Source organism: Gymnogyps californianus, chromosome 1 (assembly GCF_018139145.2).
Source record: "Gymnogyps californianus isolate 813 chromosome 1, ASM1813914v2, whole genome shotgun sequence".
In the NCBI taxonomy this organism is placed as follows: domain Eukaryota; kingdom Metazoa; phylum Chordata; class Aves; order Accipitriformes; family Cathartidae; genus Gymnogyps; species Gymnogyps californianus.
The window spans coordinates 126,687,769-126,707,987 of NC_059471.1; the positions used below are offsets into that span (position 1 = coordinate 126,687,769).

At 45.0% G+C, this 20,219-nt stretch overlaps 1 protein-coding gene across 1 annotated transcript; it reads right to left on the minus strand.

Annotated features, from left to right (window-relative positions):
• Positions 1 to 180: 180 nt before the first annotated feature.
• CCDC191 (coiled-coil domain containing 191) lies at positions 181 to 20,107 on the minus strand. The gene is made up of 17 exons (XM_050893691.1): positions 19,973 to 20,107; positions 19,521 to 19,559; positions 18,524 to 18,665; positions 16,057 to 16,188; positions 15,342 to 15,520; positions 14,610 to 14,833; positions 13,654 to 13,810; positions 11,579 to 11,769; positions 10,550 to 10,799; positions 8,719 to 9,188; positions 8,116 to 8,210; positions 6,408 to 6,490; positions 4,930 to 5,031; positions 3,705 to 3,848; positions 2,347 to 2,499; positions 1,812 to 1,966; positions 181 to 313 (listed from the first exon to the last, which is right to left on the minus strand). The coding sequence occupies exons 1-17, from the start codon at positions 20,105 to 20,107 to the stop codon at positions 181 to 183; spliced, it is 2,784 nt and encodes a 927-aa protein (XP_050749648.1).
• Between the last annotated feature and the right edge of the window lie 112 nt (positions 20,108 to 20,219).

Consider the following 20,219-nt stretch of genomic DNA (forward strand, 5'->3'; position numbering starts at 1 on the left):
GGTAAGTTTCCATATATGCTTAGTTTACAACAGCAGTGACCCCAGGGAGCTTCCTTTGGCTGTAAGACCCTTTGCACTGGACAGGACTTCCCCTTGGATTTGTTTCAGTCAGTAGGAAGATCGCACTGAGCAGAATCAGTCTTTTTGTCCCCTTTCCCAGTCTCCTTTGACTCTCTTCTGTCATGTTTGAAAGTTGGGGAGAATTTCAGCTACTCTCCTGCGTAGCTGGTTTCTCCTTTCCTCTCTCTCTCTTTCCTTTTTCATCAGTAATGGGTACTGCCTCCATGCCTTGAACGCATTCAGCATGATTCTCCTTAAAGAAATTGGGGACACAAAGAACAAAGTGACAACATGCAGATGTGTGCATAACATAACAGGTAATCAAAAGATGAGTTCTATTTGAGGGGGGAACTCCCCTAAAATAGCTGTGGGATTTGTCCTTTCTGCTGCTAGTCAGGGCTGTGACATGTTAAACATCTGCATGCAGATCACTTCATTAATATGTCAGTCATGCCAGGGAAAAATAACACATTGCCCTTCTCTATTCCTCTCCCCCAAGAATTTTGCTCCTCCCTCTGACAGGATTCGTTAGCTGGTGTTTGCTTAGCACTCAAGATGAAAGATGTTTCTTGCAGAATAAACAGGGTCTCTGAAAGCAGTTTCTTCAGGAAAAATGCAGGCTCGTTTGGTCCAGACCAACCACTTGGGAGTGCAGGCAGCTGGGCTCCAATTCTTACCTGATTTTAATCACCCCACCAAAGGTGCCTTGCCCTGGGTTCCCATATGGGCAATAGGGAGCAACAGTCCTGTCTAAAGAATAGTTTGCTATGTCAAGGCCTGAACTGCCTTTTGCCAGTCAGCAGTGGAAGAGGTAATAAGGAATGACAGGTGATGACGCTCCTAATATGAGGTCATATGTAGAATGAATCCAGTCTCTTCCTGGGTCTGAATTTTCCCTGGTTCCTCCAGTTTGCTGGCTTGTTGGGTTAAATCGTGCACTGTTCTGATCTTACTGACATGGCAAGCTAGAACAGGTTCACTCTACCACATAAGAGGTGAATTTAATTCTTCCTCCAAGGTGCTGCAGATCCTGTTTGGGCTACGCACAGGCGCAGCCTATTCATGACTGCATGCAGCTGACATGCTTTCATGGTGAGGGTAGGTGAACATGCTTCTGTTTTCTGCTGAACTTTGACAGTAGTTTCTTCTTCTTGTTAAAATGCACAGCTAATGCAGTTAGGGGACAATGAGCGAACTGGCTGCGTCCAGCTCCAGTCATGATCGGTAGAACTGTCTGCTGTAGTTCTCGCTGCCAAGTCAGGCTGACAATGGTATAAACTGAAAGATTCCTTAAGTAGGGTTTCTAATTGATCAACTTTGGATTTGTGAACGGAATTATCTGCTGTGGACAAAACAATACAGTGTAATTCCTGCACAATCATTTGGCTTGCTATAATTGTACTTAAAGATTTTCCTAAGGCAGCTTTTAGCAGAAGCTGCATGGCCAGATCTGCTAATCAGCTTAGAAAGTTTCAGCTACTTATCTGCTTTCACTGTATTGTCTTTCAGCAGACTTAAAAGTCCTGTGAAGGGTACCACTAAATTTCTTTTTCCAGGCTGCAAAATTCTTACCATAAACCTCTGCTGATGATGTCTGTGCATATCACAGAAGCAAAATACCAGCAATAAAGAACCTGTTTCACACATTCTTGGGTAGCAGATAATTGACCTGTCAAAAGTAGTCTCTAAAATAATCTATAGGGTATATTAAACCCAAGTAAAAAGAACTGCTGGTAAGGGAGTGCACTTACTTGTTACTGTGTTCAGTAGCAATCTTCAGCTTCTCCCATAAAGTACTTTTTTCCTCCATGATCAGATCAAACCATGCCCAGAAATACTTCCTCATGAGGCAGGCTGCATGGAGGGTACTCACTCTCTCCTCCAGAGTGGAGAGATAATCCTTGTACTAGGGAAGGAGGACAGAGAAAGAAGTGAGAATGGCTTCTTTCTCCCAACCCCCAGCCCAATAAGCAGAAACAGAGCAGTGCTGAGACTGTGGCAGTGAAGGGTAATGGGGACAGGAGTGGAGGAAAATCAGCAGGGAGCAGGGTGAGAGAATGCAAAGGTGGAGGAGCAGTACGTAGGAGTGTCCTGGGTGGAGGAGAATGATGGAGAGTGGAGAGCTGAAAGAAGGTCTCTGAAGGAGGGAATGATGTTGCTGGAATGGGGACAGTGTAACTCGGCAAAGATTGGGCTGTAGGTGTGTGAAGTGGCACTGTGGTGAGGGGAAAGTGCGGCAGCAGCTAGCTCGCTTGGTATCATTTCTCCACTGTGGTGCTGGCAAACCTTTAGCCAGTTCCTGAAGCACTGTCTCAGCAACGTATGGGAATAGAAGTCCTCAGCCCGAGACACCTTCTCCATGAGTCTCCCCTGGGTGTCCTGGAGCCAAGTCATCAGGCATTTCCTCTGCAGGCCCAAGCAGTGGTGCCTTTGTGCCACCTGAATAAAGACAGCAGAGACGGCAGCTAGTTACTTGGACTAGTGACTACATAAACATAAAGCTACAGAAAACTGGGTACACTAGAAAATCACCTCAGCTTTTTGGGGCCCCTAAAATGCAGATGTCTGACAGGTGGAATAATTTACAGGATAGGTTCCCACAAAGAGGGGTCAGCATAAGGAACAAGACCAGTCTCTCTATCAGGCCACTGCTGCGTCACTTCTAGAGAATATCCTTTTGAATTAGATGCTCAGTTTAACCTATTGTGAATGAGCAGAGGCATGGCCTCTAACAGTTTAGTCCAACCCTGTTCATAACGCTGACCAGCAGGGTGGACTTACAGAACAGCTGCTAACCCTCTACTTCTTCCCAGCCAGAGGCCTATGTGCATTTGGTCGAGTACTGTAAGTAGCTGCAGTTCCAGTGACTTAAATGGAAGCTTGCCAACATAGCCCTGGGCTCTGGCTAAATCTTCAGGATACGGTTGAGTGTTATTAGTCCACCCCTGATAAGGCATGCCAATTCAGTCATGTACAGAAATGTTTCATTAGCAATATTTATGTGTCAGGGTCTCAGAAGCTACCACTTGCTATTCTGCACTGAAGACATGGCCAGGCTAGAACAGATCACTGGATTATCACCTGTGGTGTCCTACCTCTAGCAGTGGCCAACACTGCACCAGCAGCAACTCCAGAGAGAGGGAAAGCCCTAGTGATGGGATGGGGTTTACTATAACTACAGTGGCTTGGTGGTGTCTTACTGATTAGCTTTGCTGTGGAGCAAGAGAACTGACAGGCTCATGTCATATAACTTCAATTTATTTTTTTGGCTGTATCACACTAAACTAACTCCCACTGTGTTATTGGCATCAAATCATGTGGCAGTTAGTACTGCAGACAAATGGAGGCTAACAAAAGATGACTTCTCATTAGATTGAAATTAGTTCCTTTCTCTGTCCTTTTGGTTCCTGTTTAATCAGCTATAAATGAGGATGCCACCCTTGTGGGGTTTGATGACCTTTCATGATTATTGTCAGATGGACTGATTTAAAGAACTAAGATAGGGCAGGGTGTGCAGGGAGAATTTTTGCTTTCTCCATCTCTACCTGGCTTAAGAGCCTATTAAGGTTTCTGCTAAATGCTGCATCCGTTCTTCTTCCCTTCCTTCCATGACACCAGTCCTTTCCTTTATCCTCAGCACTTACCACCAGGTTTTCCTTGGCTTGCTCCCTCAGGCTTTTCCATGGCACCATCCCCAGCTTTCTGAGCAGGACCTTCTCATAGTGATCTCTGGCCTTTTTCTGGAGCTGCTGCACTTTCTCCAGCCTCCTCTGCTTCTCCAGCTCTTTCTACAATACAAAGAGCAGTAGTTTTAATTCACTCTGGATGAAGAGGATGTTAAGCAATGAAAATAGATTGTCATATTGGAGCTGGAGGTCCTGACCTGACAGGAAATGGGGATCTGCATCATCTTTAGCAGTGCAGACCAGACATGACCCCATGTACTAGAACCTGTGGTAGAAAGCAGAGCAAACTGTCTTGAAAATTCTCATGGAAGATGATGGTATTTCTGGACATTTCCTTGGGCCATGTATCAGCACATGGCCTTCCCTCAGCACTGCAGTTTGGTGTTACTGTAGCAGACACAAAATCTGTGGCTACCAGCAGTGCTGATGTAGCAGAAACCTCCTTTTGATGGGCCTTCATCAACGTGGGGAGGGGTGCTTTGGTGAGCTTAAGGAGGGCAGCTTTCTATGTCTTGTGGTTTAACCCCAGCCAGCAACTAAGCACCACGCAGCCGCTTCCTGCTCCCCAATCCAAAACACAGCACTGTACCAGCTACTAAGAAGAGAGTTAACTCTGTCCCAGCCGAAACCAGGACACTATGTTTACAAAACTAGATTGAAAACATGTCAAAAAATGATTCTGAGTTTACACATGGACCCTACCACTTAATCTAGCCTAAATACTAGGGAAGGGATGTGGGTATTATATAACTGTACAATATTACTTTTGACTGAGACTCAGGGATGAAGGTCAAACATCCTAAAACACTCAATGCAAGTAGAACAGTAGTTGTAGGTCAAATTCCTGTAGGATTTCAAATGTGCTATTTGGGTTATTAGGACAGCTCACTTCCAAGTAACAGTAATGAAGTGGGGCTATTCCTACGCTAGCTCCAAGGAGAGCATACTTCTAGTCTTCAGGTGGAAAGTTGCCCTTGATATATGTCAGGCTTGTTTACTTTTAAATTGTGTGTTTGTGACTGGTATCATTGTCTATATAGCAGGTGCTGTGCTGTGGAACTCTGCTCTGCTAATGAAGACCTTCAGTTCACATTATTCTGGCTGCTGACTGAGTGCTAGTGGGTAATGGCTCTTCTTCCCTATCCCTGCTAAAGGGGGGGAAACAGGTGAGGTGTTTGGTCACCAGCTTCTGCTGCCTTCTCTCCTCCCGTTGTTTTTCCTGCTGAGCTTCCTTTTCTTCGGCCTCCTTCCTCTGTCGTGCTTCCTCTTCAGCCTTCAGCTGGGCCTTGAAATGGAGGAAAGTGAAATTTGATTTGGCACATGTGACCTTTTCAGAGAACACAGACCTCTAAGCTCTCCCAGTATTCCTCTAGTATTGACCAGCACCTGAAACTTCAGAAGGAAGCAGACTTTGTCACATACTAGACATGATCTGCGCTGGGCAATGAACTGTGGAAGGGAGAGGAAGGAGGGACTGTTCTTTCTACTACCTATATATATCTTTCTTTGCCTTAAGTTATAGTATTTGCCCACTCTTCCCCTAAAAAATTTAAACCATACACCAAGTTATTTATTGATAATCTGATTGCCGAAGTCAGTTCTGAATCCCTGGGCCCTGCTCTGAAGTTTTACTTCTACATGCAAAGCAGTGTTACAGGCACCCAAACATTTCTTTCCCCAAACACTGAAGATCAAAGAAGTTGTTTTACTTCAGTACTGGTCATACTTGGCACAATATCCATCTCTGAATGTTTATCTACTCCCCTTGCAAACCCCACTCCGCTTTCATTTCACAAAGCTTTTGCTCTTGATGTATGCATCAAAGGCCTAAAACCCACACCAACCTTAATGCATGATTACTATGTGCTTCCTGATCTCTATGATTGTGGCAACTGCAGCTGAGGAAACCTAATCTGATGCTTGTCTGTCCACTCTATGGTTAAAGTGTTCTCTAAGGCTCGTTTCAGTCTCCTGTGTATGCGAGTGCATCTCTCTTGCTTGGAGAAGGAAGACACACTGGTTGTTTTAGGACCCCAGTTCTGAGCTTTCTAATCCGAATGCAACTTACTATCAATGTTTTCAGTAACAGCTTAATGCCCTGAAGCTAAGAAGGCTCCTCTGTTGGATGTGTATCACAGAATTTGTGTATTAACTACACACACATTGTCAGTATCTTCTCTCTTCAGCAGAGATTTGCTAGAAAGATGCAGGATTTTTACTAGGTGAGACTGCACGTCCTCAAGCTGCACGTGACCAGACAGGAAAGGCAGGGGAGGGGAAACCTACCATTGTGAGGTCCAATCAAGTGGATCTCTGCATGCACTTCCACCCTTCCCATCCTTGGCAAGGACAAGTTATGGTCATGGGTCGGTGTGAAAGGAGCGTTTGGGGGGGTACTAAGGGAGGCTGCTTCTAGAATTGCAACTGCCTCAACATGAAGTGTCTGCCTGTGATATGGCAGGGCTAGTGCCATCACCATATGCAAATGCAGCAATAACTACTTCTTTTGATGTGTGCTGGACATCTGCTTTCTCACAAGCTATAAAACTCCTGTTTTGGATAAAGGGCCTTTTCTTGGTCCCTGACTCTGGGGTTAAAACAGCATTTCTTGTAACTGGAATGGTGTGAAAGAGACTTTATTTCACTTTCCACTTCCCTTACCAATTTTTCCTCTTCTCTTCGTTGTTTGGCTTCTTCTAGTTTCCTCCTTCGTTCTGCCCGCTGAGTTGCTCTCTCCTCCATAGCTACAGAAACAGAGGACATAAGGCTTAGTAGAAATGAGCTATAGGATAGTGGCAGAAGTTTGGTGAACAAGGACGACCACTTCACTCTACTGCCAGACCCCCATTGACCTGGCAATGCCAGCACAAAGGGACTTGCTTTCTGCTGCCTCTTACGGCTGGCAGTGTCATGAACAAGGAACCCATAAACATTTATGAGATGACTCAGGACTACCCCAATTAGATTTCACTCCACCCTCCTTGGTTGACAGTCACACCCATGAGGCTCAGTTATGAAAGGAGCTGCGTTCAGAGGTTTTTATCCCTGTCTTCCCTGAGTGCTGAGGCTCAGGGCACCTGATTTAGCAGCAATTGCTATGAGGTCTCCAGTAAGCTCCAATTGCTTATTTAAAGAGCGACTTCGTGATGGAAAGCATCCCTGCCACAGTGACACACAAGTACTTGGTCCCACTAGTGAGAAACTACTGCTTAATGCTTCTTTTGGGAGATAAATTGCAATGCGGTGATCTTGCTGGCTATCAGCGAAGGTGTTACAGCGCTGACGTGACCACACAGAACATGTAGTGGAGTTGAGAAACCGTGCTTGCTTCTTCCGAAGTCGCAAACAAAGCACAGGCTGGAGTAATTGATAACTGGGGGGCATTTAAGTGTTTTTGACCACAATAGGTTTCCTCAGATTCTTTTCTCCTCTCAGCTGTCCCAGAATTCTCTGCCAAGGGAAAATCATCCAGTGATAACTTATTCACTGAACTTTTTTGGGATCTTCAAACAAAAGCACTTGAGTGCTCTGCAAATACGCTTACTGTCTTTAAGGTGTACAGAGTTCAGGCAAATCAGAGTGAGTGATGGCTTGGACTAGGTAGCATTGGAGCTGAACACAGTCAGTTAATGAAAGGCAACTATTAATGCCCAACTATCATGGCCCAAAAGCTCTAGTGATCCCGAAACTGTTAAAACATCATAATGATCATATTCCAGACAACTTTTCATGCAGACTGTGACCACCCCCCAGTTGATATGGAAGAACATGACCTAGGGATATAACAGAACCTGATCTTAATTTACTGCATGAAAAGGCTGTGCTGCATGTTTAACGTGTATATGCTGTGCCAGTGTGGCCAGAGAAGGGGAGATATCTCACAGAAGGCAGGGATCTGGAGCTCCTTCCCCAGCCTAGCTACTGTTGTCTCACAAAACCTTGGGTAGGCACTTAATTCCCTTTGAAATCTCAATACCTCTGTCAAAGTTAGATGAAATGACTGGCCAGTTTAAGCATTACGTGGATGGACAATGAAGGGAATAAGACTGACAGCAAAAAACCCTGTAGAGCTTCTCTCTCTGAGTCTTGTCACACCAGAAACAATCACAAGTGTTAGGAGTAATTGCTACCACAGTGTACTAAGCATGGACTTGAGGAGCTTGCAGTGGCCCACGTTTTACAGATGCCTGACTTGGGCATGAAAACAGCTCACCCTCTCACAGTGCTGGTCAGGCTGGGAAAGAGTGCTGAGTTTTACTTACATACTGTCATCATTACTCAGCAAGGCTGAGGCAAAGAAAGAGAGGAGTTTCCAGACAAGCTGTTGAGAAAAGTGGTCTGAAATGGTCTTTGCTATCTAGAACAGTACCTTTCAGTATGGGATGAGCTGAGGTCAGCTGGCTGGAGGGCCTCCTGCCTTGCATCGCTGCCCTTGTGCTTTCTGGCCCATGAGAAACAGGTGGACTATGAAAGGAAAGAGTAAAGAAATTCATCAATTAATGTGGTCAAATAATGTCTCACACCTACCACCTATGGTTGAGAAACAGGCCTTGTAGTTTCTGTCCTCCATTGTGCTGCATTTTCATTCTGAATCCCTGATACACATTTCTTCTGCTTGAAATGGTATTAATGATGCATCCTTGCAAAGGAGCTGAGTACCCAGGGCTGCTGCATGTTCTGAAATACTGAGGATGACACTCTCTTTTTTCGTAACTAAATAAATCCCTGCTGCTACTATGTGTGACACTAGTGTTGCTGTTTCTAAGTTGATCCTGTATGGATCACGTGGTGTCGAGTCATTGCAAAAAGGAGAAGGACAGAGAACTGTGGCCAGCCTGATACTACCCTTGAGACTAAGTCACAGGTGAGAGGAAGAGCAGATAGGACTAGCATGACTGAAGTGTGCCTGGCAAATCCTGGCTCGAGTAGGAATGAGACATGCTGACTGAGCCTGCTTTATCGGGGCATATACCTCAAATGGGTTGTATTCTTGCATCTGGATTGTTTTTCCCTCTTCAGTTTTTCCTTCCTGGTTTGTGAAGCAGAGTTATTAAGAGGCTGGGTTACAGCCATGGCTTGTGCTGCATCTTCTTTAGCTCTGCTCAGCCTCTGATTTTCCTGCAGTTCAAGGATCAGCTTTTGCTGTTTCTCAAGCTGCTGCCTCTGTTCCTCAATTAGACATTGCTGGAAGGCATGACGGTGCTCAAAACGGCTACCATAAGCAGGAGCTGTCTTTGAACCAGGTGCCTGAAACTGCCGGGGGAGAGTGGCTATTTGATTGCTGTACACAGCCTGGTCCTGGGCACTCAGGGCTGCATGTCTTATGGTAATCTCCCAGGCAAATTTGGGTTTTCTGTAGGAATGAGATGTGTGAGCAGCGTCCCAACAAGAGTGGTCTCTGGTCTGGTCAGGTTCTTTCTGTATAAGGCAAGTTTCAGTTGGCTAGGAGGGGGGAAAAAAAAAAAAAAAAGAAATGAGGAAAACTTGGCATTGACTAAAACCAAGCACTCTTCTGCCCTTCCTACATAGTAAGTGTTTCTTTAATACAAATCTAGTGAGATGCCAGAGAAATAGGGTAATCTCAGCTATGCAATCTTTATCCAGTTCTTAGCCAAGGCAGAGGGGCCCCATTATGCACAAAATGGGAGGCTGTGGGAAAGAACTGTTAAGGAGCTGTGTGCCATTTCACTGGGAGGAAGAAATCCTGATCAGGCAAGAGCTCTGGCAGGAGTACATCCTGACTATTTTGTTAGGGAGCACAGCTTGGGACAGCTCATTTCTCAGGGGTTAGCTCACCTCTCAGGGATTAGCACACTCCCTTTTGGACTGTTGTCCCCATTCAGTGCTCAGACAGAGAATAAAGGAAAAAACAGTTGTTGAAGTGATCTACATGGCTGATCTACTGGACAGTCCCTTTTCAGATGGAAGAGAAGTCTACAAGGTGCTGCTTCCTCATCCTCCTCTCCAGCTTTGATAAATATTACCATGAAACTGGTGCACAGTGGGGAATGAGGCTGCGCTTTTTCTGACACATGATCTTTCTCTGAAGAGGCATCAGATGCAAGGTCTGCTTTCTGATTCCTAGGTCAACCCCCAAATTCAGTCCCATCTTTCCAGCACAAATTTTACCAGTGCATCAGAAGAAAAATACGGGCCTACTAGGATGATATAAGCACCGTAAGAAATCAACTTTTTCTGATGCTTAAGCGAATGAAAAGCTTGACCTGCAATATGTGTGTGTGAGCTCTCACGCTGGGATCGGGATACTGCTGTGGTACAGGTTTTATAGACAGAAAGGAAGGGCAGGCTCTGACCCGACAAATGACAATTTAAAGGAAGCAACCTCTGATTCCCCTCTCCTACCTCCTTATGATGCGCATTATCCTGAAACAGCCAGTGAGAACTCTTTTCCCCCATGCTTAAAAGCCAGAGAGCTGCACTGGCATGACAAAATCTCTTGTCATGCAGTCAAGCGTTATTAAGTCTAAGCAGGCATCAAAGATGTAACTAATCTCTCAGCAAAAGTGATCTGGGGGTGGGATGCTCATTGCGACTCACAGTACATGAAGGGTTGTTCTCTGGCAGCATTAGAGATTATTTTTAAAACTCATCCATTGCCCTTCACGTTTGCCTCTGATTTTTAAAGACCTCTCCTAAACAGTTGCAGGCAGGTATTTGGGCGTCACCCTGGGAAGGAAGCCTTCCTCTGGGACAATGATGTACTCTATTTCAGATTGCACAAAAGAAGTACTTTGTAAGAGTACTGAGATGCCAATAGACAAAACTACATGGGAAGGATTTACCTTGTCTTGCTGCAAATCTTGATGATGGTTTACTTCTGCTGTCCCAGGCTTGTTAACCTCCAGTGGCCTGTCCAGACCACTCTTCCCCAGTGACACTGCCTCCAGCAGCTGTGCCATCTTTCTCTTCGTCTCCTCCCTCTTGATCTGCAGCTCTCGCTTTTCTGTCTCTGCTTGGCTCCAGTGCTGCCATGCCAGAAAGCAGCAGCGCAAAAGCCGTCGCTGGTTATGCTCCACAGACAGTTGTTTTTTCCTGAATGAGAAAGCACTTGTGTTATGATAGGAGTGAGGCTTCTGCCCAGGCCTGCCTGGAACAACTGCATCAAGTACAGCAGTTCAGGCCATGGCACGAGGCCCCATAACTTCCCGAGTCATTTTGTCGCTTAACTCTGAAGGCCCTCCAAAGCTGTACAGAGTTTCTCCAAGGTGGAGTGGGAGGGCAGAAAGGACGCCCATTATTTTGAAGTAAGTTTCCCTAGTTCACATTTTGCAATTTCCTGTGTCATCCTTGGGCTGTAGGATAGGTGCAAAAGAGGTATCCTGTTCCCTTGCCAGCTGCATAGGGGGAAGCAGCAGTGCCTCACCACACAGCCTGCCAGACACCTGCAAGAGCAAAATGTTCTCTGGCTGATAAGGAACTCATCCAACAGCCTCCTTAATGAAAGGTACTGGCCAAAATGATCTCTGCTATACTACTACTGAAACAAGAAATAACTATATTAATCAGGAATAAATATGGCACCTCACATTCTCCGGGGTCCAGAGCAAGCCAGGGTGAGATCTCCAGGAAAGACATCTACAGAGAAAGTGAGATGCAGGCTTGTTGGAAAATGTTAAAGCTCTTGTTTATCTCTGTCCTCCTTTTCATCTGTGCCACAATGCCGCTGGCAGACTACAGGCAATGTAACAATTTTCTCTAAAAGCTATTTTTCCTCCTGCTGGCTAACTGGCAAGTGCCTTTTACAGTCCCTGATCACTGCACTGCCCGAGTACTGCTGCAGTAGGAGGAATTCCACAGTGTAGGGTCACTACCTGTTTTGATCTTGGAGATGAACTTCCAATTGCTGTGTCTCCTGCTCTACTTTCTGGGCCCAAGTATAGTTTCTCCAGGCTTGCAGGGCCTTCAGTTGGCATTTCCAGTCAGCAAGGGCTCTGGCTTTTCCCATTTTAATCCTGTGCTCCAGAATGACTTTCAGCCAAGCAGAGAAATGTCGTTGCATGCACTGCATGGGAGAGTTTCAGAAAACCAATGAGCAAGATACAGCCCGTCACACAAATGCTGATCCTTTCCACCCTTCCCCTTATCTGACTTTCCTTTTTGAGATTCTTTTTAGAGTCCCCACTTTCAACAATTACCTTGAGGGTAAAAAAAATAATGCAGAGCATGTGCAGGTCTTCTACAAAAACCAGAAAGGGGCTAGAAAGATAACACCATGGGGCTCTACACTTTTGAGTGAAACGCACTTAGTTCACCAAGCGTAAAGGAATAAAATGGGTGAGGAACACAGAATTTCTACAGACAGGAAAGATGTTTCAAAATCTAGAAAATGTCTAAGATGCTACAGGTAAGAACACTTCTGTGGAGAACAGTTCACAAATATCTCCATGGACCACTTGTGGGTTTTTTTTTTTAACTTAGACAAAAATCAAGACACTTCCTAGTGTGAAATTATGACATGACCTAAGCTCACCCTTGTTCCAGTAGGAAGCCAAACCTTTCCCCTATTGTGTAATTAGACTCGCTGCCTCTGGGAGTGATTTACATTGTACAGAACAGCAATTTACTATCTAATCTACCCCATAATTCTAGCCCTGTCACTGCAAACACTGTTCATTTTGATCCTCCAGTGGGTCAACTCACAGGACTCAGCTGTTCCCCTTTTGTCATAATGCCTTGTTTTAATTGCATTCCTCTCACTGAAATCTCCAAATGGAGAGTTACAAAAAGGACAAAATGTCAATGCATTAGCTATTTCTTTCTGCTTTAGGAAAATAATCAAAGTGTCACCATTGCTTAGCTAAGCTGTGGCTTCTCAAATTATGCCAGCCCTAAATTGTTCTGTGGTTTCATTCAGGCTTATCTTCATAGCTTAGACTGTGCTGGAGAGAGGTTGTGTACTGCTAAACAGTAGCCAAGCTCAAATCCAGCAGATGGGCAGATGAAGTGAGCCATGGGGAGAATCACCATAAAAACTATGGGGTGGTTCTATAAAAAAAATTCTAGATGTAGGTAGTGACATATGACGATGACTGCTCTATTAATTAAAAACATTACGTGATGGATGGCATTCATACCTGCACTCAGGGAAATGTATTCCCTTTGCTGAGACTGCCCATATAAAATTATTCAGTACAAAAAAATTGCTCTTTAATTGCAAGTATTTGATACAACTAGGTGTTTAACCCAGAGCTGGCCATGGTATCAGAATAATGAGGGTAAAAGAAATAGGTTCCTACTAGGAATTATTAAAGTCTGCATGTTTGCCTCAGAAGAGCTGTTGCAGTATCACAGAATATCCTGCTGCACCCAGTGGGAGTGGATCCTTGAGGAACTCGTTACCGTGGATGTGCTGGCATACTTCAACTCTTGGAGACCCAGCTCAAAATTCATCCCAGGCCTCAGCGCTTCTCTCCTCTTTCCTCTCCCTGCTCCTGCACCAGGGTCTGCAAAGCAATCTTTAAAATATCTTTCCATACACACAATAAGGGCTTCTGAGGCCCTTTTGTGCCACTTCCCCCCTTTTACTTCCTTCTTCAAGGGAAAACAAATCTTGCTCCGCTGCCTCCTCTGTACATCTGCCTATTTATCAGTTGCAGAAGCCTTTACATTCGCAACTGTCCTGGGAGCCACATCTTTTCCACAATTCTAAGTGAAACGTCCTACTGAGTACACTTAAGGCACAGACACACCGGGGATGGAGGCTCAGGATTTCTTGCTCCTAGTCTTACAAGATACTTTTTGCCCTGCTCTTCTACTTTCCTGGTATCAGGAGGAGGGCGTGGAAGAAGTAAAAAATTCTGATAACCAGGACTTTTTACTTCAGTTTTGCAAATGGTAGCTGAGGGCAGGTAGCTCGGAGTCTCAGATAAAGAAGGGTGATGCTCACTCTCTGCTTATTGGTGTGAATCCTGCGCAGCAGTTCCTGAGCCTTTCTCTGTTTCTCCTCTCCTTGCTGTTCTTTCTTCAGGACCAGCGGTGGTGATGCAGTAATAGATACCTCCTGCATTGACAGCTTCTGACTTTTTTGTTGTCTCTTCCTCTCCCTGGAAAGTGAACAAACATACAGATCTAATACAATGAGGAAAGTACTGTAGCACAGATTTCACTCTCTTTTTGGCCAATCCTAAGAGAATCACCTCTACAGCTTAGAAAGTTGCTGATTATTTAATTCAGCCTTCTTAGAAAACAGCCTCTGTCATGGTTTGGGGTCCCAGAGATTAAACAGTCTGGAGTATTTCCAAAATATAGCAGGCAGAAGCAAATAGTAAGATTTCAGTAAAGCACTTGCATGAGAAGATTTAGGATCTCAGGGCTGCCTACGTAAATAAATGGCATCCCTACAAGTCACATCTCTGTGACAATCCAAGCTCAGCAGAAGCAAAAATTATATCTCTGCAGAATTCTCAGCCAAGAATGCTCTTTATTCTCTCATAGCAGAGGAAGTATTGTAAGTGCTAGGCTTTCAACACAGACTACTTTTTTTTTTTTTTTTTTTTTTTTTTTTTTTGTGTACTGGCTTTCATGCTGCATTAGACGCTAACAAGGCTGGATGTGGCCACAGAGAATACACGGTGGTGCAAACATACTCCTACTTTGTGATTCAGTGTACATACTGGTAATGGCTGAGGGGAGGCTAACAGTATCTTTAGCCCATCTTCCTACTAATGATAAACTCTGCCATTGATGTTGGTAACAAAGGAATAAAAGGTTTGGGAGAGTTCGGAGACAGAGGAATAGCAGATGTTTCCTTTGGGACCACCACTCCTCTTACATTTAGCAAAAGGAGCTGATAAGAGAAGTGTTCTTCATATGGTTCTTTCCATGCCCCCCTCTCCCTCTTACATTCTCCATGCTTCTGCCATGGTGTGCCTCTTCTCAGCCATTTCCTTTCGCAGCTTCACCATTTCCCTCTGGATCTCCTCTTCCTCCTTCTTGGCCTTCAGGGCCTTCCTTCTGTTCTCCTCCTGTGCTTGGAGCTTGGCCTCAGACAGAAGTGATTTCTTCAGGGACTTTTCTTGTCTCTGAAGCTCTAATGCCTTCTGACGCCTCACTCGGTTTTCTTTCACCTGGGGAGGAGGAAATCAGCAAAAGTCAAAGCAGATGCCAAAGGCTGAAGAATTTGAGGTTCATTGTACACTGAACAGGGTGGGTCACAATCCACCTTTCACATGAAGCAAGCAACCCTATCCTTAGCTGGCACTGACTGGACTGGTTCTGCTCTCAGACCAGCAAAAAACTCCATTCAAGCGAGTGAGGTTAAACCAGTATTACTTGATGGGAGCAAACTCAGAACTGACTGCCATGGCGGCTTTTCCTGTCAGTCTTCGGAAAGGGGGAAAACCTGAACAGGTGTAGTGAAAGCTGACTGTGCAAGCTACTGTGAATGGCTAACGTGCATGTGGAAACGTAGTAATGTTTCAGCTAAACTATGGAAGAGTATCCTCAGGTATTTGCCTCCAAGTTAGAGATTATTGCAGGTTGGGAAAGAATACTGAGGAAGTATCACTGAGCATTTACTCTAATCCCATAATCCTCCATCTTATTCCTTTTAACTGTGCTGCCTTGCCTGCTCACCTGCTTGTGTCTGAGCTCCATGATTATTCGTGGATCTGCAAGTTTTTGTTTTTCCTTGATGTCTTCAAGTCTAAGGTCTTCCACTATCCCACAGTTCACAACTTCACTCTGCAAAAGATGCTGTAGGTATTCTTGGACAGAAGAACTTTCCAATTCATGTTCCAGATAGCTGCACAAGTCTGAAATGAGGAATTCAGATTATCTCAGGCTAGTCTGAAATGAATAAACCCCTGTCTCAGATCACAAAGCCTAACGTAATTAAAGGGATCACTTTCCCAGACTGTGAATGCATTTCTGATGAAAGCGGACACACTGACTGCACTCCATTTATCCCCAAAGAGTCTTAATCAGTCTCCCATTGAACACACTAGAGCAGTAACAACATTTCATCCATTTTTTACTGCCTTGCCTCTGAGCATCTCAAACGGCTGTTTAAATTTGACAGGCCTCACAAATACCCATAGACAAAAGAAATAAAATTTCTCTTTTACAAAGGGAGACATCGAATGTTTATGAGGTGTGTTTGTGCAGCCCTACAGCAAGCTGCTGTAAGAGCTGGGGGAGAAAAATCATCACCTCTAATCTTGTTTCTACCGAGCCCTCTACCCTGGCCTCAAAGCAACTTTTACCTCTCAGTCTGACAAGCCATGAAGCCTGGCTCCCTTCCAGCACATCCTCAGAAAGGAAGCCAGGAACTGCTTTGTTGTGCTCTCACCATCAAACTGCTTGTACTTCAGAGCGGCTGCAGAAGGCTTTTCCAGGAGGACAGAGTCAACTTCCTCTTCTCCATTGCTCATCAGCTCCAGTTGCAGTTTGGACTTCATCCAGTTACTGAGCAGCTCTTGGGCTATCATGAGGAAAGAGACTGATGACTTCACTTGCTTAAAAAATATATGGGTAAGTGTAAACTAGCAAGACTGTCTCTGGGATAGTTATATCACATGCTGGGAAGGCTGTCTAAAATGACTGAAAGCTGATCTGCAACAGACAATGGAATAAGGCTAATAGTTCTGCTCTCATCTTCTTGATCTATAAAAGAACAGGAAGAGAAGGTGGCAAACTTTTTCCCTGTCACATATGTCACAAATTAATTCTTCTCCACCTCATTTTTCCTACAAGATTCTGTGGACATTTAGATTACTTCTGTGATTATTATAGCATTTATCAAGGAGATGGAATTCACATGAGGTAATTCATAACTTAGATAGCTTTCATATGTTTTACCACTGCACTTGCAGACACTTAGATATTTTCCACATGTACAGCCAAGGTTGTCATATGTTAAATACAAAAAGAACTACTGTTTGGACAAATGTTTGCTTCATGTGTACAGGTTAACCTTTGCAAGTACGACAGCTCCAAGGAACAACTAGTGAGTCTAGATTACAAATCTGTCAGGTGGCAAGCTTCACCAGGGACCACCTGTACTCAGAATTAAGACTGCAACTACAGGAATGCACCCATCATGGATTTGGTACTCCTCAGTGAGCTCAAATGCCTAATGAACAACTGGGTATAAAGTCCTCCTGTGGACTTTATTTGCATCTCCACTCTTCTGTGGAAAAACGCAAAAATTCCTTTTTCAGAGTTCCTACTTTAAAGCAAGGACAGCTAACGTGGCTGCTGCCTCAACAAACCACCTGGCCTCGCTGCATGGGTGGCCAAGCTGTTCCTGAAGCAGAACGCAGGGCTGTAAACTGCAGAGCATCAGGAGCAGCCCCACGAGAAGCTGAGCCATCCTGAGCCATCCATGCGGTAAGCATGGGCGAAGAGCAGGGATCTCAGCAGCCACTGTAGTGCAAGTCATCCCCTGTAAAGGTACACAGCTCATAGACAGGAGGAAGCAGCTGCTCCAAATCTCTAGTTCTAAGACAAAATGAAGATGCTCCCATTCAGTCCTGGTATTTCTAAGGCAATAAAGCCTTTTTAAAACTTCCTTAAAAAGGGGTGGGTTTTTTGAAGAAAACATAAATCTAATGTTTATTGTCCTTCAAATAATTTTTGTTCTCTTTCATAATCTCTCAGGCCAGCTCAGGAACAAGGAAATATATCTGGTAACAGAAAGAAGAGAGAAAAACAGCTTATCACTTGGGGAAGGGTTACTTTTTTGACTGGGAAATGTGAGCTCCTCATAACTGGAGTGAAAGAGTTCTGGCACTTCTCTTATCGATACCTTTCTTTGCAAAGTGGACTATGTGTACTTAATACCATTAAGTATTCTAATAATGGACTCCAGATAAAAGGCTTTCAGTTGAGCTAGGAATAATTCTGAGGGATTGGTAGCTATAAAAAGGAAAACCCTAGCAGAGAAGGGTAAACAAAAATAATAAAGAAACATGAGGAAAGCAAGCAACTTTTCCACCAATTGCAAAGACAGCTCCTTTTGAGGCACTATGCTGTATAATGCATTCAGAGTGCACTGTAAGCAGGTAGGTGTATTCCATGCTATTAGTAATGATTACAAGTGAAAAAGCTGACTTCCTGTATTGAAGTGGATGCTTGAGATGGGTCTTCGTTCCACTCGGTAAGGCTCACTTTTGAGTCTTAAAAGAATGGTTAACTCAGTTTTTAAAATCCTGTCTCCTATCAGCTTTTTACACTGCAGATGTACTTCTAGCGCTGATGGGAGATAATTTCCCTCTCTCTTTTTTTTTTTTTTCAAATGTACCACAGTTTTATTTTCAAATTTCAGTAAGCACTTGTGGCTGCAGGCATTACAAAGGGAATATTTAGTTAGCTAATTAGTGAGGAAAATTTTGCATGGGAATCAAAGCAAAACCACACAATTATTCGTAGATGTGGAAGTTACACAGAGCAACTCCATTTTCACATCTGGCCTGCTATCAAAAATATGTCAGCTAATTTCATCCAGTTTCCTATAGCCCACTAACTTGTATTTGACCATACAGTGTGTCTTCAAGGGCAGTATTCATCCTCGTCTTAACCTGAAATCTCCAGGAGACAGAGAGTTTATCCTTCTCTTAGGTATGCTAATTAAGATCTACCTTGAACTCCAGCAATTGATTCTTCTTATGCCTTTCTCCATTAGATGAAAGACATCTTACTATGAATTGTTTCTCATGGTCTCAAGCTTTGCAAGAGCCTGTTCAGACCAGAACCACAATGCTGGATTAAGAACAGTTCATTTTAGGCAGCTTGTAGCAAGCAGTATTTCAGCTCACCTTCCTCACAGGCATCATCATGATCTTGCAGCTGTTCCACGGTTTCCAAATTTGTCACAGGACCACAAGGCCCCTGTGGATACCTTGACTTTTCAAGGGAAAAAGCTTCAGAGACAGCATATTCAGAGGGTTGGTCCACTCTCTTTAAATTAAAGAAAGGAAAACATTTCTAAGGACTGCTGGATATTAATTTTTAAACTTCCTATATCCAGGTTTCTCCTCCAGAGAGAGCAAATCAGTGGGAATGTAACACAAGACAGCATGGCTGTTATAAGAAATAGATTTCTTTTGAAACACGTTTCTCTGACTGCTCGATTGACTGGAGAAATTGGACTTAGAAATCATTAAGTAATAAGCATTCATTTGGCAATTAGTGCCAATCATAGTGATTGGAGAACACATAGGGAGAATGCAAACACCCATCCCCTGTGGGCTGGATGGAGACTTGCTGAGCTAGTCCCCAGCAACCACCAACTATGAAATTTGGTATCAGCATTTTGTCATAACCAGGCTGGCCACTGTGTAAATAGTCTGAGAGATTTTCTGTCCCATATTCATCTCTCTGAGGTGTAAATGGTCCTGACATGTCACTGTGTTTTCACGTGTAACACCTGTACCCCAGACAGTCCACATGTCTGCAGAACTTCTTCCCTTTGTGCTAGTGCAACCAGAGCAGGCTGCTGCCAGAGGCCTAGGAGGCTGCATGAGGAGGCAGATGCACACTCCTACCTGCCATAAGAAGCAGGCTGAAGGTGGGAGCTTGGGGGGTGCCCAAAGAAGCAAAACAAAAGGAAGTTCACCCTAGAATTCATTTTCCTTGGTCTCAGGTGGTTGTAGATGCAGGAGATGGTGCTTTGGGGTAAATCTCTTGTATTACTTGCCCATACATACAACCTGCAGTACTGCTCAACAGCAAGTTTTGTGTGTGACCCAAGAGTTTTATGCGTAGCAACATGGTACCTTACTCTTGAGCGAGTTACTGTGCAAGTTACTTCACCTTGATCCAGTGTTCCAAGTTATCAGAGTCAAACCTTGGCTGGAAATAAGATTAAAAGAAATAGCAGTGTTGCAACCACTTATCTCTTTTTTTGAGCCAGAGTTTAATGCTGCCAAATTTAGCACCATTCACACGAGCGCAGCGCAGACTTCCCATCCACTGGCAAATCAAACGGCCGTTACTGCAGCCCTCCCACAGACCCGGGAAACCTCTTTTCTGACCCCGACCCTGCTCTTAAAAGCGCTCGGGATCCCACGGGGCCGCCTCACGTATGCACTACCCACGCAGGACCCTCGGCCAGGCCCAGCCCGCCCACCGTTTAAGCCGTTGGGGGCGTGGCGGCCGCGCGCGGCCCCTCACCCGAGAGGGCGCGCCCTGATTGGACAGCGCCCTGCAGGGCGCCCTCTAGCGCCCTCCGCACCGCCGTCCCGCGGCCCGTCAGGCCCCGTTACCTTCGGTCTGGCCTCGGCGGTGAGGCGCCGCCAGCGGTACAGCTGGGGCCTGCGCCCCGGGAAGGCCATGGCCACGCCGGGCACCCCCGCGAGCCGCCCGCCCCTCTCGGCGTGTCCCACGGCGCGCTTCGCCATGGCAACGCCGCTCCCCCTCGGCGGCGGGCGGAAGGGAGGTGTCTCCCCCGCCGGCGCACGCTGATGATGCCGCGTGAGGTGATTGGGGCGGGTACGGGAAGCGGGAAGGCCC

Bases quoted from the DNA above. Each gene is read 5' to 3' on its own strand.
- CCDC191 (XM_050893691.1), bottom strand. From the start codon at position 20,107: ATGGCGAAGCGCGCCGTGGGACACGCCGAGAGGGGCGGGCGGCTCGCG. The intron at 11,770-13,653 runs GTGAGCATCACC...TCTCCCATGCAG, and splicing joins TTCACACCAATAAGCAGAGA to TGCATGCAACGACATTTCTC. The intron at 3,849-4,929 runs GTGACCAAACAC...TTTGTATTGTAG, and splicing joins AGAGAAGGCAGCAGAAGCTG to AAAGAGCTGGAGAAGCAGAG.